At 33.8% G+C, this 20939-nt stretch overlaps 1 protein-coding gene and 1 long non-coding RNA gene across 2 annotated transcripts in view; both read left to right on the forward strand.

Moving 5' to 3' along the window:
• Positions 1 to 9170, forward strand: part of LOC146730041 (uncharacterized) — a 58168-nt gene extending 48998 nt beyond the window's left edge. Inside the window, exon 13 of the mRNA XM_085494396.1 lies at positions 9012 to 9170. Within this exon, the coding sequence (XP_085350522.1) occupies positions 9012 to 9170 (159 nt within the window). The remainder of the gene's footprint in view (positions 1 to 9011) is intronic.
• Positions 9171 to 10605: 1435 nt separating this feature from the next.
• LOC144356041 (uncharacterized) lies at positions 10606 to 11939 on the forward strand. Its single transcript, XR_013421354.2, has 2 exons — positions 10606 to 10868; positions 11896 to 11939. It is a non-coding gene; the product is annotated as an uncharacterized LOC144356041 (long non-coding RNA).
• Positions 11940 to 20939: the final 9000 nt, after the last annotated feature.

The following is a 20939-nucleotide window of genomic DNA, read 5'->3' on the forward strand; positions in this document are numbered from 1 at the left end:
CATGAAGGGTATCCAGTCGGCATATGTCGATATCATGTTCTTATTATGAAGGGTATCCAGTCAGCATATGCAAAAATTATGTTTTCCTCATGAAAGGTATCCAGTCAGCATATGCTGAAATCATGTTCTCATTATGAAGGGTATCCAGTAGACATGTGTCAAAATCATGTTCTCATTATGAAGGGTATCCAGTCGGCATATGCCGAAATCATGTTCTCATTATGAAGGGTATCCAGTCGGCATATGCCAAAATCATGTTCTCATCATGAAGGGTATCCAGTCAGCATATGCTGAAATCATGTTCTCATTATGAAGGGTATCCAGTTGGCATATGCCAAAATCATGTTCTCATCATGAAGGGTGTTCAGTCGGCATATTAAATTCTTTCCTTTCTCCAAAAAAATTACTCCTTTACGAGAGCCAATTTTGTGCAATGTTTTCAAAATATCCAAAGTTCTCGTCGTTAGATGGAAGTGCTGTTCAGCAACTAAATCGTTATTGACAAAAGTGTGGTTTGTTTTGATATTGGCTAAAATCGTTCAAAGCAGGCAAATTGTTTTCACCCAAATGCCTTAATGTTAATTTTTAATGACTAATCCAAATAGCCCTCATTTTCAAAAAATAAGATTCAACTAGCTCTAAGCTATTTTCTGGTTTCCTTATCACCCAATCAACATACTTTTATGCTTTACTATCATCATTATTCTTGATAGTGTCATTACTTTTTGACTCCCGTGTGCGAAGCACAAAAAGGGAGTCTTTGCAGTTAGTGTGTCTGTGTGTGTGTCTGTTCCACTGATATCTCAAGAACCATACATTGATTTTTGATGAAACTTGGTGCATAGATGCTCTGGGCCAATGCACAGATTTGATTAGGTTTTGGTAAAAATCCATGCATATTAATTACCTAATTTACATGATAATTAGCTGATTTTTTAGCTGTTCCATGTCTGTTCCACTAAATCTAAAGAACCACTCATTGTATTTTGTTGAAACTTGGCACATAGTACTCCAAACTAATGCGCAGATTTGATTTGATTAGTTTTGGGTAAAAATCTGTGCAATATTAATTACCTAATTTGCATAATGATTAATCAATTTTGGGCTTTTCCACTGATATCTCGAGTACTAATCATCACATTTCAATAAAACACTGCACAAACCTGATATTTTTTAGGGTAATACAAGTACATAGTAATGACCTAATTTGCATAATTAATTAATTTTCAGTTTTTGATATTTCAAGTAGTAATCATCACATTTCAATGACACTTGGTACAAACTTACTTAAGGACTGTGCAGACCCCTGATTAGTTTTTGGGAAAATATTTGTGCATATTAATTACCTTATTAGAATAATTAGTTAATTTTCAGCTTTTTGCCTGATATCTCAAGTACTAATCATCATATTTCAATGAGACATGCTACTAGATCTTCTAGAACTATGCAGAGACCTGATTAGTTTTAATTTAATATTGTTTACCTGATTTGCATAATATTCCACTGATATATAAAGAACCACGAATTGGGTTTTAATGAAACTTTTAAAAGGAACTATGCAGAGACCCAATCAGTTTTTGGTAAATATTTATACTTTTTAATCACCTAATTAACATAATTAATTAACACTGATATCTCAATTACTGATCATCATTTGAATAAAATTTTGTACATAAATGCTCTAGGACAATAGACAGACGTGATTAATTTTGGGTTAAAATTTGTTCATATTAATTCTATAATTAGCATAATAATTCATAATTTTTTGATCTGTTTATATTAGTTACCTGATTTACATAATTAGTTTTCAGCTTTTCCATCAATATCTCGTGTACTAGTAATTTTGAATTAATTTTTAATGCGTCTTCAATACTCTCAGCACACGGGAGTTCTTTCTAAGCTTTCTTTGATTATAATTTTAGTGGTGATTTTATTATTAAAGTATCGATGATGACCCACTTATTGCTGAAATGGTCAGCTAAGAATTGACAAGTTATGCAAATGATACAATCCAGTGGACATTTTAATTCTAGCAAGACTGTTATTAGTCCCCGTTCGGACGCAGTCCAAAAACGGGGACTTATGTTTTGCCCTGTGTGCATCCGTCCGTCCGTCCGTCCCTGCGTCCGTGCGTCCGTGATCACCTGTATCTCGAACATGCATGGACCGATTAAGTTCAAACTTCACTCATACATCACACATTATATGGGACATATGCACATGCATTTTTTTCATGATCCGATTAACGATAGCCGAATAGCGGCCATTTTAAGGCCGAAAATGCATCAAAATCGCACATTTTCACCATTCCGGACCCGGATCTCAGTTATGCATGGACGGATTTTGTTCAAATTTGGTACATACATTAAACATAATAGGACCTTGATGCACGTCATTTTTTTTGGATCGGGTTCGAAATGGCCGACTGGCGGCCATTTTGTTTTAAAGAATTCAGTTCTGGATCCGTATCTGAGACGTGCTTGGATTGATCGAGTTCAAACTTCACACACACAAGGTACATCATGTCACAAATATGTATGTGCATTTGTTTCATGATCTCATTAACGATAGCCAAATGGCGGCCGCTTTAAGGCCGAAAATACATTGAAATCGCACATTTTCACCATTCCGGACCCGGATCTCAGTTATGCATGGACGGATTTCATTCAAATTTGGTACATACATTAAACATAATAGGATCTTGATGCACGTCATTTTTTTTCGAATCAAGTTCGAAATAGCCGACTGGCGGCCATTTTGTTTTAAAGAATTCAGTTCTGGATCCGTATCCGAGACATGTCTGGATTGATCAAGTTCAAACTTCACACACACAAGGTACATCATGTCACAAATACGTATGTGCATTTGTTTCATGATCTCATTAACGATAGCCAAATGGGGGCCGCTTTAAGGCCAAAAATGCATTGAAATCGCACATTTTCACCATTCCGGACCCGTATCTCAGTTATGCATGGATGGATTTTGTTCAAATTTGGTACATACATTAAACATAATAGGACCTTGATGCACGTCTTTTTTTTCGGATCAAGTTCGAAATGGCCGACTGGCGGCCATTTTGTTAAAGAATTCAGTTCTGGATCCGTATCCAAGACATGTCTGGATTGATCAAGTTCAAACTTCACACACACATGGTACATCATGTCACAAATAGATATGTGCATTTGTTTCATGATCTGCTTAACAATAGCGGAATGATGGCCATTTTAAGGCCGAAAATGCATCAACATCACGTATTTTCACAATTCCAGAACCGGATCTCAGTCATGCATGGATGGATTTTGTTCAGATTTAGCACAATGTGTTGTACATATGCAGGTGCATTTCGGTCATGATCTGCTTTGAATGTATCTGTTACTCAAATATGAACGGAACGGGGACGTGTCATTGACAATGACTTGTTTATGTCAGATCACTGTTCAATAGAACACTGCCAGCAAGGGCACAATGTTTCAAAACAGATTTATCTTGTTGGTTTAATAATAAATACATCATGGCTGATGAGAAAATCAAACCACTCATCAGTGAATAATTTATTCTAATATTAATTTGTGTTGTACTCACACTGGTGTTATTACTACCGATATTTCAGATCCAACAAAAAAAATATTTGAAAGTATTTTCTCCCTGGCTGCTTATTCATATTTACCATTTTTACAGAGAAAGAAGGATGTGTTTTCAAGAAAACATGTGCAAAATAATCTAAAAACTGGCCATTTTTGAACATTTTGCATAGGATTCCACCTCCAGTTCCCTCTTATCATCACAAGTTTATTAATGACATAGTCCTTTTTATAGTCTGCTCTTTTCTTTGGAAGATGGGGACAAAAGTAGCCAAATTTTGAGTGAAAAACTGAAAATTTACTGATTCTGATTCATTTCTAGAAATATTGAAGAATGTGATAAAAATGGGCATACAAATTTAGGTGAGAAAGTCAGGTGGTGAAAAATTTACGCATATTATTCCATTCCATATTATTCCAAAATTTTCCCATTTATGTGATGTCCATATCGAGCCCTCATAGCACTATATATAATTTTTTTAGCATAGGTAACTGAATAACATTTCTGCCATAGTAACCAATTGTATACTATTCAAAAAATGCACTTTTGATCAATTTTCAAGGTCGTTTTTTGAGAAATTAGTGACCTTATAGTTTTAATTTCAGAATTCTGAATATTACAATATTAAACCCAACCCCTTTTGCTGGATTTTGAGGATTTCTGAGTATTTTTTTAATGGTAGCAAACTACCATAAATAAGTTTCTTAACCTGGATTTACGTCAGCAATCAAAAATGTCTTATTTAAAAGCAAAACATAAATTATATAAAAAGGTTGCAAATATAGTAATGTACTGACAACTGTTAATTCCTGAAAAGGCAGAAAAATGCTACTACTCAGAACAGTTTCCCAAATACCATAGGTGAAACATGGGAATCATCAATGACTTGATTGGTAATAAGCAGGGAAATAAGTCACTCCCAGACAGGCTGAAACGTCACGGTGCCAAACTTATTTGCTCAAATCCTAGAAAAATTACTGAAGTCTTCTACAATTTGGTAAATATTGGTTCTAACCTAGCTTCTAAAATTGACAAAACAACCTCTAAACATGTTGATTTGTTATGTGACCACCATACTTTTTTTTATTGCCTACAACACAAAAAGTGACTATTTAAATAATAACACATGTTTGTGAGGGCATTATCACAACTTGTTGCCTACCCAAGGGATGGTGGTCATGACCAAAATATTGATGATGCCAGATCCAAAATTAAAATTTTGCTTGATCTAATTAATGCTTTGCAAGGAGCCTGTGACCACTTTAAAGCATAAATGAAGAAATATGCAAATAAATATATCCCCAGAATTCATCTGCAGTGAGAACAATCTTTGGCTAAATTAGAAAATCAATACAATTTGTAAAAAATTACCAATAAAGTAATAATGTGTTTCTTCAATTACTATTTGAGTGGATTACTGGATGTTTATGGCACTGTGATGGGACAAATAGAGAATCATGCTGTGAAAAAGATTTGCTCTTTCAGGTTGCTTATCTAATGATATGCCATTGTTTTTGTTGTCAATATTGCCAAGGGTAACACTGTTGATGCTGTCTGGGGTTGTATATGTTTTGTGTCTCTGCCAATATATTATTCATTTGTCGTTGCTGGTCAATACTTTTAGACAGTGTGGATTCTTTTGCCAATTTAGTTGTGCATTAACAAGTTAATATCACTTTTATTACCTTGCCCGTACCATCAAAGATGGAAGGGAAAGGTATATTAAGGGAAAAATTTTGTCCGGCATTGTCGTCGTCGTTAATAATTGTTATTGTGTGCATAATAACTTTACTAATTATATTCCAAACTTTATCAAACTTGGTCACCTTATTCATCAGTATAAAGTCTTCCCTGAGTTTGAAGAACAGATGTCCTGTATGAAAATTGAGAAAATCTGATAAAATATTTTGACTGTTTCTACTGATCTGGTGATACACATCAAAGGTCACTGATCTCAGTGGAAATATGCATTGTTGTATGTGTTCAATGAAGCAAATGATTTATCTTGTAATAATATCCTTGGCAATGTATCTCAGAATCCCATACTGGGTTTCAAAACCAACTCATGGAGAGATTGCACAGTCTGATACACATTTGCAAACCTACCAATAAAATCTTTACAGAAAACAAGATGTCAGAAAATCAATATAAGCACTCCTATGAACTGGGTGCCTAACTTTGATCAAGACCTGAAGCTAATAGAAAATCTGTTTAGTTCAAAGTTATCAAATCAAAAACAATACATAAAAAATACATTAAAAGCAAAACATTTCTTCCACATTTTAAAAAGAAAATTATTCTAAAATATATGTATTCTGTATTTGACAAACAGTTCATTCGACAAATGAAACCTCACAGGAATATGTTTCAGCTATTAGAACAGAAAGATAGAGCTTTTATAATACTAGTTTAAACACGCACTTCAAAGATTGCAGTGTTTGAAGATGTAGATTCTCAGGAGGCAACAGTACTGTTGACTTCTCCCTCCACTGGACACCAACTAACTATTTAAGTTGATTTACATACAAAGCAGAGCTTGCAACATGATAGCTATTCATAAAGGGTGTTTTTTTTACTTTTCATATAATACAGTAGTCACACAATGAGGCAGTTCACATTTGTCTCAGTGAATCATTAATTTTTGACAGACACCTGTACAAATTACTTGGACAAAAGCCAGCTAAAATTGTCTGTTACCTTGCATGTTTTATGAATCTATTCACATCTAAATGCAGCACTTTTTTTACAATGAGACATTTGTTTTTATACTAAAATATCTGAATTACTTTGAATAAAGCTGGAAATTATGTCCCTTAAAATAATTAAACAAAAAAGGCACCAATGTTTTTGTAAGATATTTACATCTTTTAAGGACATTCGGTAGACTGATTCCCCACTGTTGTTTCAACCCCAAAACTTGTTTGTATTCAAAATTAATTATGACAATGCATATTTATATTGAAACAAACTATGATAAAGGGAATTATATTATATAACAAAGGGCAAGGTCACCAGAGTTCAACTATGTTATTTTATGTTGATTATGATTTCAAACAATTAATACTATACATTTCAATATTTATAGTTTATTCAAATCATAATACAACAAATCAAGTGAAACAACAGCATTTAACATGTATATATTCCCATCAATATTGGTATCTCTAAAATGATAATTGTTCAGCAGTTCACTCCCATAGACTGCATGGATGCAAAAAAGATATATCAGCTGTCACGTGACATGCATAGAGAGAAAAAGGTTGTCCCCTGATTCATGTCATTTTGTTTTGTCAGGCATTTGTAGTACATCGAATACTCACTACCTTCTTTGTCAGCGCCTAAAATGAATACATCAATCTCATTTCATTTGTAAGTGTTCGTTAACTCTCAGATCGTGCAGTTTGGCGCTGTGTAGCAAAGTGGCTAAATTTGAGAATTGAGTTGACCAGCTTTGAACATTGCATTCTCATGTTCTTTGGTCATACCTAGTGCTTTCCTCAGTCAGTTGCATTTCCACATCTTCATTCATATTATACTATACTATTCTAAATAGAGATACTTCCTGTTTCGTCTTCATTTCTCTAATTTTTTTTATTTTTTGTGTACCAGCCAGATTGTTGACTTCCATCATTCAGATGAAAGAAATTATACCATCTTCCTCATGGTCATCGTCATCTATTACCTCTTTTATGTCAGTGTATGTTGATTGACGAACTATTTTCTTGAACGCCCAAGTCCATAATGTAAAATGAAATGAAGTTTGCATAATTTGTGCCGAAATAAAAAAAATGCACTGGCACGTGACTAATTTGCATTGTAACATGAAAAACAAATAAATTATCAAAGTACTGTCTCATTTGCATATTCTTGCAGTCAGTATCAGTACTAAAATTACTCATCTTCTATAATATGTTTAAAAGTAGGACACAATATCTTACTACTGCTTTACAAAGACTATTCAATATCATTTTTAAATCTGGAAATTAAGATGCCTGAATCATGGTATACAAGTATAATAATGCCAATAAATTAATCCAGTTTAAAACATAATCCAGTATACACGTACTACAGAGGTAATGCTATCTTAAGCTGCCGTGGAAAACTATTCACAAACATTTTAAACACTAGGCTAATATCATACTTAGATATGAATAACCTGTTATCAAAGCAGCAGTTTAATTATAGAAAGAATTGTCAAACTACAGACAACCTATTTATATTAAAGACATATGTGAACAAATATCTGTACCATGCAGAACATTCTAAAAGCACTAAATCTAAGGCCAAGAAATCTAATAAAATTTATGCATGTTTCATTGACTTCAAGACAACTTTTGACACCCATTTCAAATTTGGCTAGAAACATTTTTTTTGCAAGGCTTTAGACAATTTTTACTGGCTCAAGTTTCTGGGCCCTGATAAAACTGTTGTGTAAAACAAGGTAATTTGTATAGTACAGCTAATGACGTGGTGTCTAATAACTAAATAAAACCAAATTTTTGTTCATTTTAAGACGCACCTCTGAATTTGATTTTAGAGTTCTGTTTAATAAGATATCTAATAAACCATATGAAATGCAAAATGATTTAATATGATACTTACAGTGAAGGTCAAAGATTTTATACAGAAAATGGTATATGTGAATGCAACTTTAAATCAAAGAATATACACAGGGTATTTTATCTACCTTGTGTTTCTTACCCAATCCAAAATTGTGGATAACTAGTTCTCAGTTGGCATCATAACAAAAAAAGGCTTGAGTTGCCACACAGAGCCGAGTCGGAGTTTCTGAGTTTCTGAGTTTCTTGTAATTCAGAATGTTATCATATTTTCTGGAATGATCGATTAATGTCCTTTATGACAAGATTCACCTCCATTACAATTAATGTGGCCTGTACTAATTGAAAGCACACACAAAACTTGAATAATGCATATTCAGATGTTGTCCATGTCACATGTATGGTATTGAGTGCCATGTTCGCCCAATCTGTCAGCTGTCAAATGAAAGATGTACATACTAATAATAGATCCATAGTTCTCCTTTAGTTGCCAGAAAATTAATTATAATTACACATGGTTTCTTTCTTTATTCCCAACGTACCATTCACCAAGTTGATGCCCAATATTAATGTATTAAGATAATAGTCATTATTACTCCTATGACTAGAAAAATCATGAAAACTTGTAGTGCATTTTCTCATGTGTGCAAGTGAATGGGGCAATACAAAATGTTGGAAATATGTACTGTTTCTGTTCTGAGTACGAGTACAGGTCAATGAACCAGGCATTTACATAGCTTATTCTGTCATTGTATGACATGACCTAGATTTCTACAATAATAAATGAATAAATCACGTTTGTACTGACCAAATCTTCTACAGCATGCATTAGATATTCATGTTGTACTCTTCATTATATTTGTTTTCCAGTATCAGAGAACTCCATTACAATGGGCTGCATACAGTGGACATACACCTGTTGCAGAGTTGTTATTAAAACATGGTGCTGATATCACTGCTGTCGACAAAGTGAGTATACTGGTGGTGTTGAATGAATGTATGTTTGTTGTGAAAGCAAGTAAATTGTGATAACATAGCAAAATTTAGTGGTTTAATGTTGAGAAATAATGTGCAGGCATGTGTACCCAATCACCTAAGCCACCCAAGCCTGGAACTTTGCATGTGGCAATGTCATACCCCCTCCCCATACAATCATTGCTCTCAAAACCATGTATATGTACATGCATATGGATGTAAAAAAGGTCCAAAAACCTTGAATTTTATTGTTATGTCCTATCATTCACAAACTGCTGAATTATAATTTCCCTGTCAAGGAATCATTTTGTACACATTAACTTCCCTGCATGTTTAATGTAAAGTCATGCATGGGCTTTGGGTGCAAATGATTTGCTGGTATTTCATGTTTATTGATAATGAAGTGATAAGGTATAGTGGGGGGGGGGGTTCTGAATAAAATATGGCACGCAAGCTGAAGTATAAAAACACTTAAAAGGGGTGTCACTTAGTTATTTGATGTATGTACAGTGTTAGTGTACAGTGTGAAAAAAAAGAATTTCATGAATTCATGTTACCTCAACTTGGAAACAGTATGATTTTAGTATGTATATACATGTAGGTATCTATTTTAAGTTTCTACACTTGAACAAGGGTATAATTTTACAAAAATAAGTTCGTGTTTAGCATTTTTTTTGAAAGGCAATACCTCAGCAGTTGTACCCGGCCTGACTTTGAGTAACCCCCCCCCCATCGATTTCGATTTCATTAAAACAATGTAGTTACATATGACCACATTGTAAAATACCATTTAATTGGAATCCAAAAATGAGGATAGATTTACCTCTGTGAATCTGTACCTATATATCCAGATATATGCCTGGCTTGATGATGTTCAAATTTTACATATGTCACATGTATGTACACTCATTTGATGACCCAATTCGAGATGGTTGAATGCTGGCAATTTTATTTTAAAAAAATTATAGTCTTTGCCAAGAGTTTTATTTCTTTAGCATTTTCAACTAACATTTCCCTCTAAATCTAAGCCCCACAATGCATCGTGTTTCAAGATTTATTAAATTACTTACAATAACCTATACTAAATCATGACTTACTCAACAATGGTTAGAACGTTAAACCTTTTGCCCACATATTTCTACTAAACTAAAAGTCTAGTGAATTCTTCACAAACAACCCACTCCTAGACCACAAAATCATACCCAATGTTTTTTGATAAATTGAAAGTGAGTCTGTGATAATAACATAAATTTCATCATAAATCACAGTATAGTTCATGGTCAAGGTGATCAATAGTCTCAATGTTTACATTTCGTAGTTGATTTCAGTCTCACATGATATAATAATTAACGTGTTAACGATAGGAAAGTGTCAAGATGGACTGTGATTATAAAACTTTTATTGCAAAAGACGTCTTACTAGATTGCGTGTTTGCACTGAGTGGTCAATTTCAGACGTATTCATCAGCCGAAATTCTTTCTTGCATGCGGAGGAAATTCACAAACCTTAGGGTAAGTATCGAGGTCTTAATCTGAATATTGATTCATACAAGTTTGTTTGCATCTTTTATGTGGTGAGGCATGATGAATCTCAATGACTACGTGCATATGTGTTCTGTTTCTTTGCAGAGGTCCCAGGAAAGACTGGTGTTGTTGGGAGTACTAGAGATACAATGTGTCAGTGATAAAAGATTGCTTGTAACACTGTAGTAGAATGGAAGGGTGGCATACGTATAACACTAATTAAACCAAGGTATGGATACTGTCATAATCTCTTTCCAGAACTACAATCAATGCCCCAGCTTCCAATCCAGTCTGTTTCTCCACTTCACTATTTTTGGTAGCGAAGTGGAGAAACAGACAACGGAACCTGGGGTATTCAATCATGTATTACCACCACCCATCGATTTCATGGCTCTTTGTGGTTTTACTGCCCCCTACAGAGTAAATAAGAAATGCAGGCCTCAACAAAAGTGATGTGTTCCACCTTAGACATGGAAGTTCTATATTTTGTTGATGTTTGTAAATTACAACATTACCGGAATATCACAAAGTCATGGTAGCATCTTATGGGTTATTCAACTAATGGGTGTTTATTATAATCATTCACATATTAACAAAACTAGTGATATTGGACATTTGAAAGTTTATTATAAATGAAAATCCAGCAAACTTAAATTGATCCCATATGACCATTGAAGGGCATTTGCATTGTCAAAATTTGAGATATCTTAATTGATTTTAGAGTGATTAATTAAAAACAAAAAGATTTGGAACAACACCAATACATGTTGAATACATAGTATTCACCAAGTAATTTATGTTAAAGAAACCTAACAAAAATAACTATAAAATAATATGTAATACTTTTGACTGTTTTAATATTTATTTGACTTTTTATGCTTTTCTTTTTTTCATTTTCTGTTTATGTGCAAATCAAAATTTATTCTATGTTGTCAAAGTAATTTAAAATTAAACGTTACTGCTCAATCTGGTTTTCCATATCAATACAAATTTTGTTTCATTGTTAGAATTCTTGGTTAACATTGTATTTGCTTTTTGTATTTAAAATGTTGTCTCAATTGTGGCATTCAAAGTTAAACTAGTTAAATGACCATAGGTGGTGCAATTTGCTTGTTTACTTGTGCTTTCTTTTGGAATGAGTGGTTGCTAAATGTCTAGTCTTGGCGTCTCTAATACAGTGACACATATTGCTGTAATACCACATACTTTGAATCATAATGACCATGCTGATTGTGTAACATGTACCGTACTTATAGGGACATGCATAACATCATTCCAAATCATGGAAATCAGAAGCGAAGGAAGAGTAAGACGTGTACACCCATGGTTGCAAGTGGTATGCGTACTGACATGGGAATTGGAATTGTGTGTGCGTTTTCATTGATTATGATCACTAATGTTGAGGTCTCTACATTGAATCCAAATTGTGCCAAGTCAGTGTATTTGAAAGTCTTTTAAGTATGACACATGTGATAGACTGTCACATGTCTTGTTTTTTTATTAGTTGCAATGTATTGTCAAGTGACACCTAATTTTTTTAGAGGGTGTGTGGCGGCATAATCCAAGGAGAAAATCAGCTTCAGTTTAGACCGTCATTGGTTAAATATTAATTATTTTTTCAAAATATTATTGAACATTCCAGTGACTACTTGATGATTCATTAGTAATTGGATTGTCCTGCATATCTGGAACAAAGCAATAACTGTAAAAAATAAAGATGTCAAACAGCCAGGGGAACAAAAACTGAAGTAGACTGAGAATATGCTGCCACTAGGTGGCGCTATACAATGAATCTAATAGCTAGAGGGTGCTACAATAGAGAATACTGAACAGGCAAGGCTTTATATGTGTAGCAATTAACCCAATTTATACTGAAAACAGATTTGACACAATTACTGAAAAATACCTAATTTCCACTTTTATTTTTGATGTAGGGATGAATCAGTGAAAATTTTACAGTGATCCATACAATAGATGATTTAATTCTTATTATTGTTTTTAGATATTTAATATATGCTTATTATAATGCTCCTATCTAAATTCTGTAATCACTAGTAAACTTGTTAATAATATTTACTGTGTTTTAGGAAAAGTTTGTAGAACATTATTTGTAACCTCATAAAGATTTTGCCAGCTCACCTCCAGTCATAAAAACTTGAATTTTGCTGATTGCTCTATTTAATATAAGTGTACTTACCGGCAATTCCAATGTATTAATTCATACATGCCATGAAATAGGAATATTTGTTGTCAGGCAACCATTTCCAGTTAATTAATTATAAGTCGTCTGTTTGTTGCAAATGTACTTAATTATAGTAATTTTAGACTTGCACACAGTCACTTGTTTATTTTTAGTTCCACTGTTGACTTTGTCAGTCCCATAATTTTTTTACTTTTTCAGCTTCTTTTTTAAGCCTTATTGCTTTGATACTTGGTGTATATGTACTTTGGGCAGACTTCTCAACTTCAATACGGTTTAGAAGTAAGGATTTATCAGCTGATTGTATTTATGGCGAGGAATTCAGTGAAATTACAAATATTGTGAGCCATTTAAAATTGACTTGGTTAGGCAAAACAAATCTTACTTCTTGTCACTGTGCACATCATCTTGAAAACAGTGCTTCACACTTTTTTCCAATGTTGCATAAAGTGCAGCCAAATATACAAATGTACATGTATGATAGAATGAAGAAATTTTGTTTTCTGTTGGCCCATGCTATATGTGAGACTAAGTAGTCATGTGCATTATTTTATTTTTCTTGATAATTATAACCTTATATTTACTATACTGTATATTTGCTCTATTAGAAGCGCATCTCCACTAGAAGTGTATATATAAATACAAAATCAGTTGTTATACTGAATTATTAAAATATTACTTAAAATATCTAAACTTACGCATGTGCATTGATTGCACTACTAATAGAGCAACTATGGTATACTATTTTTAAGTTTGAATTAAATTTTAATTGTTATTTTCTAACTGTGCACCTGTGGTCAGCGCTTTGTCACTGTGTCATTTTGGTCTGTTTGCTCTGAAACTATCGGATAAAAGTGATATTCCTGGTCCCATCCCATTTCCAGTTACTGTTATGTGAGCAACTAGAGAAGATCGAGTGATGTGAACAGGGAGCACATCTCTCCAATTTTGAGCAATGAGTGTGACACAGTGTACATATGGCTTTATTTATTAAAGTATTGATTGCTTGAGATCTACATATATTTCATAATTGTTTTTTTTTCTCTGCATTAAATTTAGATTTCCTGACTCTAAAGTATGGTGGCATGCTATCACAAAATGGATGGCTTTGTGCAGCATTCCAAGCTGTCCTACCACATACATGTTTCACGTGTATCTATGAGAACAAAGTCACAGCCTCCATCATGCAGTCTTCAAAATGAGTTCATAATTGTGAGTATAATGTCAACTATTCTGTTTAGTTACAGGATGGTTGTCGTTTAATATGCAGTGCATGTTTGATGTTTTCATATATTTTACATAAGTTGTATACTTCATTGTAGACTTGTATTGAAAACAACGTAACACAATGACCATCATTATTTTAGCTACGCTGTTGACTTTGTAGAGTGGAGCTTATTATTTGAGTGTTTGTCTGTCGGTGTCTGGTGGTATTCATTATTCAATACTGCTTGTTTCAGATTAGATATTGCTGCACACCACTATATTTCAGAACCATCTTATTCTTGGCAAGACTGTTCTTAATGAATAATTAGATGTTGTACGCCATTGGGTATCCATCTGTGCTAGTTTGATTGTCATTGTATTATTATCAACAATCTTACCATTCATGTTTACTTGCATTCCTTCTATAAGTTCCTCTTTTTTCATGTAGAACTTTATTTCTTGTATATCTTTATCTTTTATTTTAAGCTCCTTTAGTAATACTTGCACATAGTGCTTTATTATTGACATCATTGATAGAGCCTACTCTAGCAAGGATTTGGCTGAGACCTTCTGAGATTTTACTGTCTATTGCTGTGAACATAGGCACTTGTTGTTGGTGTCAATCAGTTTTTTTTTGGTGTTGGAATCAATCCTTCTTTTCCAATTCTTTGTAGAAGTGTGTCATCTTTGAAATGCGTTGATGGTTTTCTGGGTGTGAAGTGTTTGATATGACTTTCTATTACAATGTCGTTGGTGGTGGTGGTGATTCAGTGACCATATTATCTGATTTTTTTTGTCTGAGTCGGTGTTGTTTTCGTAATCCTTATTTCTGTATCTAATGGGTTTTCTTGATGTTTTGACAGTTCTTCTTCTATGTCTAACAGTGCTGTAAGCAAGCGTGTTTAGATCTTCCATGAGTAACATGTGTGACTGTTACATTGTGGTGTGTCATTAGGACCAGGAAAAAATTGTAAACATTTAAATTTAAAAATTTAAATTTAAAATATGAGAAGTTGATATCAAATATGATAAATGAATGGTGAACATTTATTAACATTTACCTTAAAAATCGCCCGGGTTGATTGTTTGGATAATAGGTTATATTTTGGGAGATCACTGGAACCAAACATTGCCCAAATATATACTTGTATTTTAAATTTAATTTCTCATTTAAATGCTCATATTTTAAATTTGAATTTCTTGTTTTTTTAATTATGGTTCTATTTACACACCATAATTACATTCTTATTTGTTAGTACTGATACTTTTAAGGTGTTGATGCCATTAGTTTCAATGGTGTAAATTTTTAGCTCCGCTGTCGACTTTGTCGAGCGGAGCTTATCATATGAGTGATTGTCCATCGTCGTCGTCCGCCGTCGTCCGTCGTTGTCGTCCGTCGTCCATCGTCCGTGTCAATGTTTTACTTTTTCGACTTCTTCTTGAAAACTACAAGCCTGAATGCTTTTATACTTGGTGTATATGTACCTTGGGTAGACCTCTCTTAGATTTGTTCATTTCATGTTGATATTTTAAATTCTCTAATTTTGGTGAATATTTTTGTCATTTTTGGTATTGAGTGATATTTTCGACTTCTTGTTAAAAACCGCAAGTGCGAATGCTGTGATATTACATATATAGGTACTACATGTGGACCTTTCTCAGATTTGTTCATTTTGTAATGATATCTTTAATTCTCTAATTTTGGTGAATATTTTTGTCATTTTTGGTAAAAAGTGATATTTTCGACTTCTTGTTAAAAACCGCAAGTCCAATTGCTTTGATACTACATATATAGGTACTACATGTGGACCTCTCTCAGATTTGTTCGTTTTGTGATGATATCTTCAATTCTCTAATTTTGGTGAATATTTTTGTAATTTTTGGTAAAAAGTGAGATTTTCGACTTCTTGTTAAAAACCAATAGTTCAATTGCTTTGATATTACATATATAGATACTACATGTAGACCTTTCTCAGATTTGTTTATTTTGTGATGATATCTTCAGTTCTCTAATTTTGGTGAATATTTTTGTAATTTTTGGTAAAAAGTGATATTTTCGACTTCTTGTTAAATACCGCAAGTCTGATTGCTTTGATACTATTCATATTGTTCATTTTCTAATGATGTCTTCAGTTCTTTAATTGAAATGTGCATTGCTAACAGCGGAGCTATCTCAGCCGTTAGGCTGCTTGTTGATTATTTATGTGGGGATATATATACACCTAAAAATAATTAATTGCTGTCCAGCCAAAATAATTTGCATCTAAAATGTATCAGCTAGGTCAGGTGATATCCTATTTTTAATTCCTGATTGGATGTAGTTTGAAAATGGGGCTTGTAATTTCACATCTATCTTTTTTCTGTATCTCTGACATGCCTCAACCAATCACATTCAAATTTTACACATACATCATAGCACACATATGTACAAACACAAGATGGCCAAATCATAGTGATTGTAATGTCAAAATATAAAAAATCAAACATTCCTGAACTGGATCAATGTCATTGTTGACATATTTTATTTAAAAATTGGGATGTACCTTGAACATAGTGATAAAGACATTGTTGCATGTCATTGTTCAAGATTGAATATAAAATGGCTGTTCCAGTGCTGTATCTCTGACATATTTTGACCAAACACTTACAGAAATCATTCGATTATGGCTCAGAATAATATATGGCAAATTCCACATATGATTCATGATATGCACTCACTTTGTTTGAAACACCTGACAATGCAAAGTGTGGAGCACATTTTTAGAAAAGGATAGAGGGTGGATGGATAAACCACAGTGCAGATGTGCTAATACAATAGAAGATAGACAGTAAACAAATTTCAATGACTTTGAAAATAGTCTGTCAAAAATACAAACTACAAACCATCAACAGAAAAAAAATCATGAGATGGCTGACTTGAAAAATTACTGATCAAAAGCAGTGTCTACGAGTCAACGAGCTGATGACAAAATTAAAATAATTAAAATCAGGCTCACTCACATGAAAAAAAGCATCACAAAAACATGCAATTCAAGCATGGAAGGTAGTAGGTCTGCTATCTTTCATGGTCATGTCTTGCTGCCATGAAAAAATAGTCAATCAAAAACACTGACCACAAATCATACAAGCTGGTGACAAAATTGAAAGCAGGGGCAGACTGACGTGAAAAATATCAGGGCAAAATCACATGAATTTTCGGATTGGCACCTCTGTTTGCCCCCACGCTAACAAAAAAGTCTTGTCGTCTACTTCCTATTCTTGTCAGATAACTAGGCCAAAACACAAATTACAAGTTTAGAAAAGCCTGTCTTTTTATTTAAAGGAAAAGTCTAGACATGTGTAAGAAATGTAATTTACATTTTTTTACACCACTTTCCATTCTCTAGATATTCAACTTTTTATCACTATATTATGTAGTCCACCATCTTGTTTCTCCAGCAATGAATTGTGGGTAAAGTTGAAATCATATCCACTGTAAATTGCATTCTGCAACATTTGTGGTGCTCTTTCATCTTGGAGCATTATATTGTTGATCTTGACTTGTCCTTTTACTATAGACGCCCATAATTCGCTACTAGAACATGTGGTACCAAAAATGGACCATGAAAAGACGGGACCCTCATAGATGAGAGGACCAACATACAGTACAGTAATGAAACAAAGAATGAAAATACACTAGTCCATGAAGCATACAGACTCGGCATAGAGATGAATGGTAATAGCATACTTAATTTGGTATCTGGTACCAAAAATTATTTGCACTATTTAGAATAAGGATAAGAATATGATAAGTCATGAGGAAATAATGCTCCAAATTGTAACACCAATCTAATCAACATAATTTTCATTAAACTCAAAAAATATATTTGAAAACAAGAGTCAACAAATGCATGCTAATAAAAACAAACCAAAAGAATAAGCTGCACACATATAGACTGCTAAAGAAAAATTGCCAGTATAAAACTTGGATAACTACAGTAAGGAATGCAACACATAGAGTATAATTGGGAAATTAAGAAATAGAGAAAGGACGATACAAAAAAATACCTTGCAGTGGCAGAAAGTGCACTGCTTGTTGCCGAAATGCACTTCTTACTTGAATGCAAAAGTTATGAAAATGAGAGAACTGAAATTCAATACTTTGCAACAACACAAATACTAATAATTTGGTTTCAATGTAACAAATAATAACAAGGTACATCTATACCTGTTTCAATGCCATCAAAAAATCATTTAAAAACTACCAGCTGCCCTTAAATAAAAAACACAGGAGTTCTTTCTAAGCTTTCTTTGACTTTATATTTTTCTTTTACCATGAAGTTCATAGTATCTTTTTCTTATTGATTGGACTACACTGAAGTCACTACACTCGCCAGTGTTTTGTTTTGTTTTGTTGACTGTTGACTGTTGACAGTTATTTGTTTTGTGTTCTTGGATTAACAGCGGTTATTAGGTATATTATTTTCACTTACGGTATATCGTAGCCAGTACCAGCATAAATATCAGATTTTTTGGAAGCATGACATTGTAATTTAAATTTCGTTCATTTATGCCGTGTAGTGACGCTACCTTCAGAGCCTTCCTGTGATTCAGAGTCCCATGTTGACTATGCCAGGCTGTTTACTTACATGTACTTGCTGTCAGTGTCTGACTGGTACATACAAAATACGACCAAGAGAACGTAAAAAAAGCTAAAAGTCAGTGTTAAGAGAGCAACAGAGCTACTACTGTAACAACAATCTGTCAACATTTTGTAGTCACAACAACCATGAACAAAATATAATTTAAAATTGTGGTGACTTAATTTTATGTCTATCTAGTTGTTCGCATGTTTTCCTCTTCATCTACTGGCATTGCATTGTAAAATAGAGCTCGGAAATACTTTACATGGGTGCAGACACAAGAAAGGCCAGTTCATAATAAGTCGTATCAGAGTTTGCGTCAATATTGCGTTAGTTCGGTGACGGCCATTGCTAGTAGTAAAGAAGCGTCTACGTTGTACATGCGTCCACGGTCTGTGATTGGACTTCAACTGTAGTTGTTTATTTTTATGTCAGTGGATGTTTTACCGCTTATAGTCTACGTCAGCACTAAATATATGTTGTCGTTCACACTTAGTCACTTTCTGAAAGTGCACTCAGCACTTTGTTTGTCCGGTGATTTTGTAAGTCGGGCATCTCCTGATTTTTATTCTGTTGATGGTTCGTAGTCTTTGTTTTTGACAGACTATTTTCTATGTCATGGAGGTCGGTCATGAAAATTTTTCACAGGGCATTTTACTAAAAGTGCGGTCAGCACTTTGCATTTGCCCTTTGCGTTTTTCACACCTTTTCAGGTATATATGACAGGGTCTATATATCTTTCTCTTTCTCTTTCTATTTTGAGTAATGTACCAGTTAATTATTTTGTTCTTGTCATGGTTGATTTTAGTCCACTCTTTTTATTGGGATGACCGGTGTTTAGCTCATAAAAAATCACTGTGAAAAAGTACCATAGGTTATTTTCATTGATTTGTTAATAAATACCGACACTGCACCACCAACTCTGCTAACATGCTCTACCCATTCAATGACAGAATTAAATGCAGTATACCAAAGAAAGGTAACCATGTTTCAACTACAAAGATATAAATCAAAATTGTCAGTTTATTTAACCACTCTAACCACTTGAGCCATGATTTGTCAGTGAATCAATGAGTTCTATTGTTATTTCACATGTTCACATGTAATTTAGCAAATTTTACATATCAGCAAAAATAAAATTAAGTGAATAAGAAATGCATTTACAATATTCCATAATTTTCTATTATTTCTTAACTTTTTCTTTATCTCCGTACCACATTGTCTTGGCTACCACTGGCTCAGAATTTCCTCTGAAAGCTGGTGCATTTGATTGGTTGTGAGCTCATTTCTCTCACGTTGTCCACATTTTCTTTTTTTATTTCAACTGTTTATTATCCTCTCTAAGTGATCTCATCGTTTATCTTTCTATCATTCACCTTCATAAGTAGGTGTTTTCATTGATTTTATTAGTCCCCGTTCGGACGAAGTCTGAAAACGGGGACTTATAATTCGGTCTCCGTCCGTCCATGTGTCCGTCCGGAGTCATATCTCAGAATCCCTTGGACCGTTTCCCTTCGATCATACATGTTAGGATACATGTGCCCAACCATCGGTGAGTTCCTGAGTCTGTCCGTCCGTCCGTCCATTCGTGCATCAGTCTGTCAATAGTAATATTTCAGAATCCTGTGGACTGATTCCGTTCATTCTTCGTATGTGCCTAGTACTTTATGTGGGACATATGCACATGCAGTGGTTTAACGATTCGATTCAAAATGGCTGTCTGGCAGCCATCTTGTTTTTTGAAAATGTTGTATTTTGGACATGCTTTGTCAGTTTTCATTCAAACTTGGTACATAGATTAGACATGTTAGGATACATGTCCATGACGATTTATTTCACAATTGGATCAAAGATGGCTGACTGGCAGCCATCTTGTTTTTTGAAAATGTCGTATTTTGGATTTGCTTTGTCAGTTTTCATTCAAAATTTAGTACATAGATCATACATGTTAGGAAACATGTCCCGACCGTCCGTGAGTTCCTGAATCTGTCCGTCCATCCGTGTGTCCGTTCGTTCGTGCGTCAGTCTGTCCAGAGTCATATTTCAGAATCCTGTGGATCGATTCCGTTCATTCTTTGCATGTGCCTAGTACCTTATGTGGGACATATGCACATGCAGTGGTTTAGCGATTCGATTCAAAATGGCCGACTGGCAGCCATCTTGTTTTTTGAAAATGTTGTATTTTGGACATGCTTTGTCAGTTGTCATTCAAACTTGGTACATAGATTATACATGTTAGGATACATGTTCATGACGATTTATTTCGCAATTG

The sequence above is a fragment of the Saccoglossus kowalevskii genome, chromosome 20, assembly GCF_978046115.1.
Source record: "Saccoglossus kowalevskii chromosome 20, keSacKowa6.1, whole genome shotgun sequence".
Lineage (NCBI taxonomy): Eukaryota > Metazoa > Hemichordata > Enteropneusta > Harrimaniidae > Saccoglossus > Saccoglossus kowalevskii.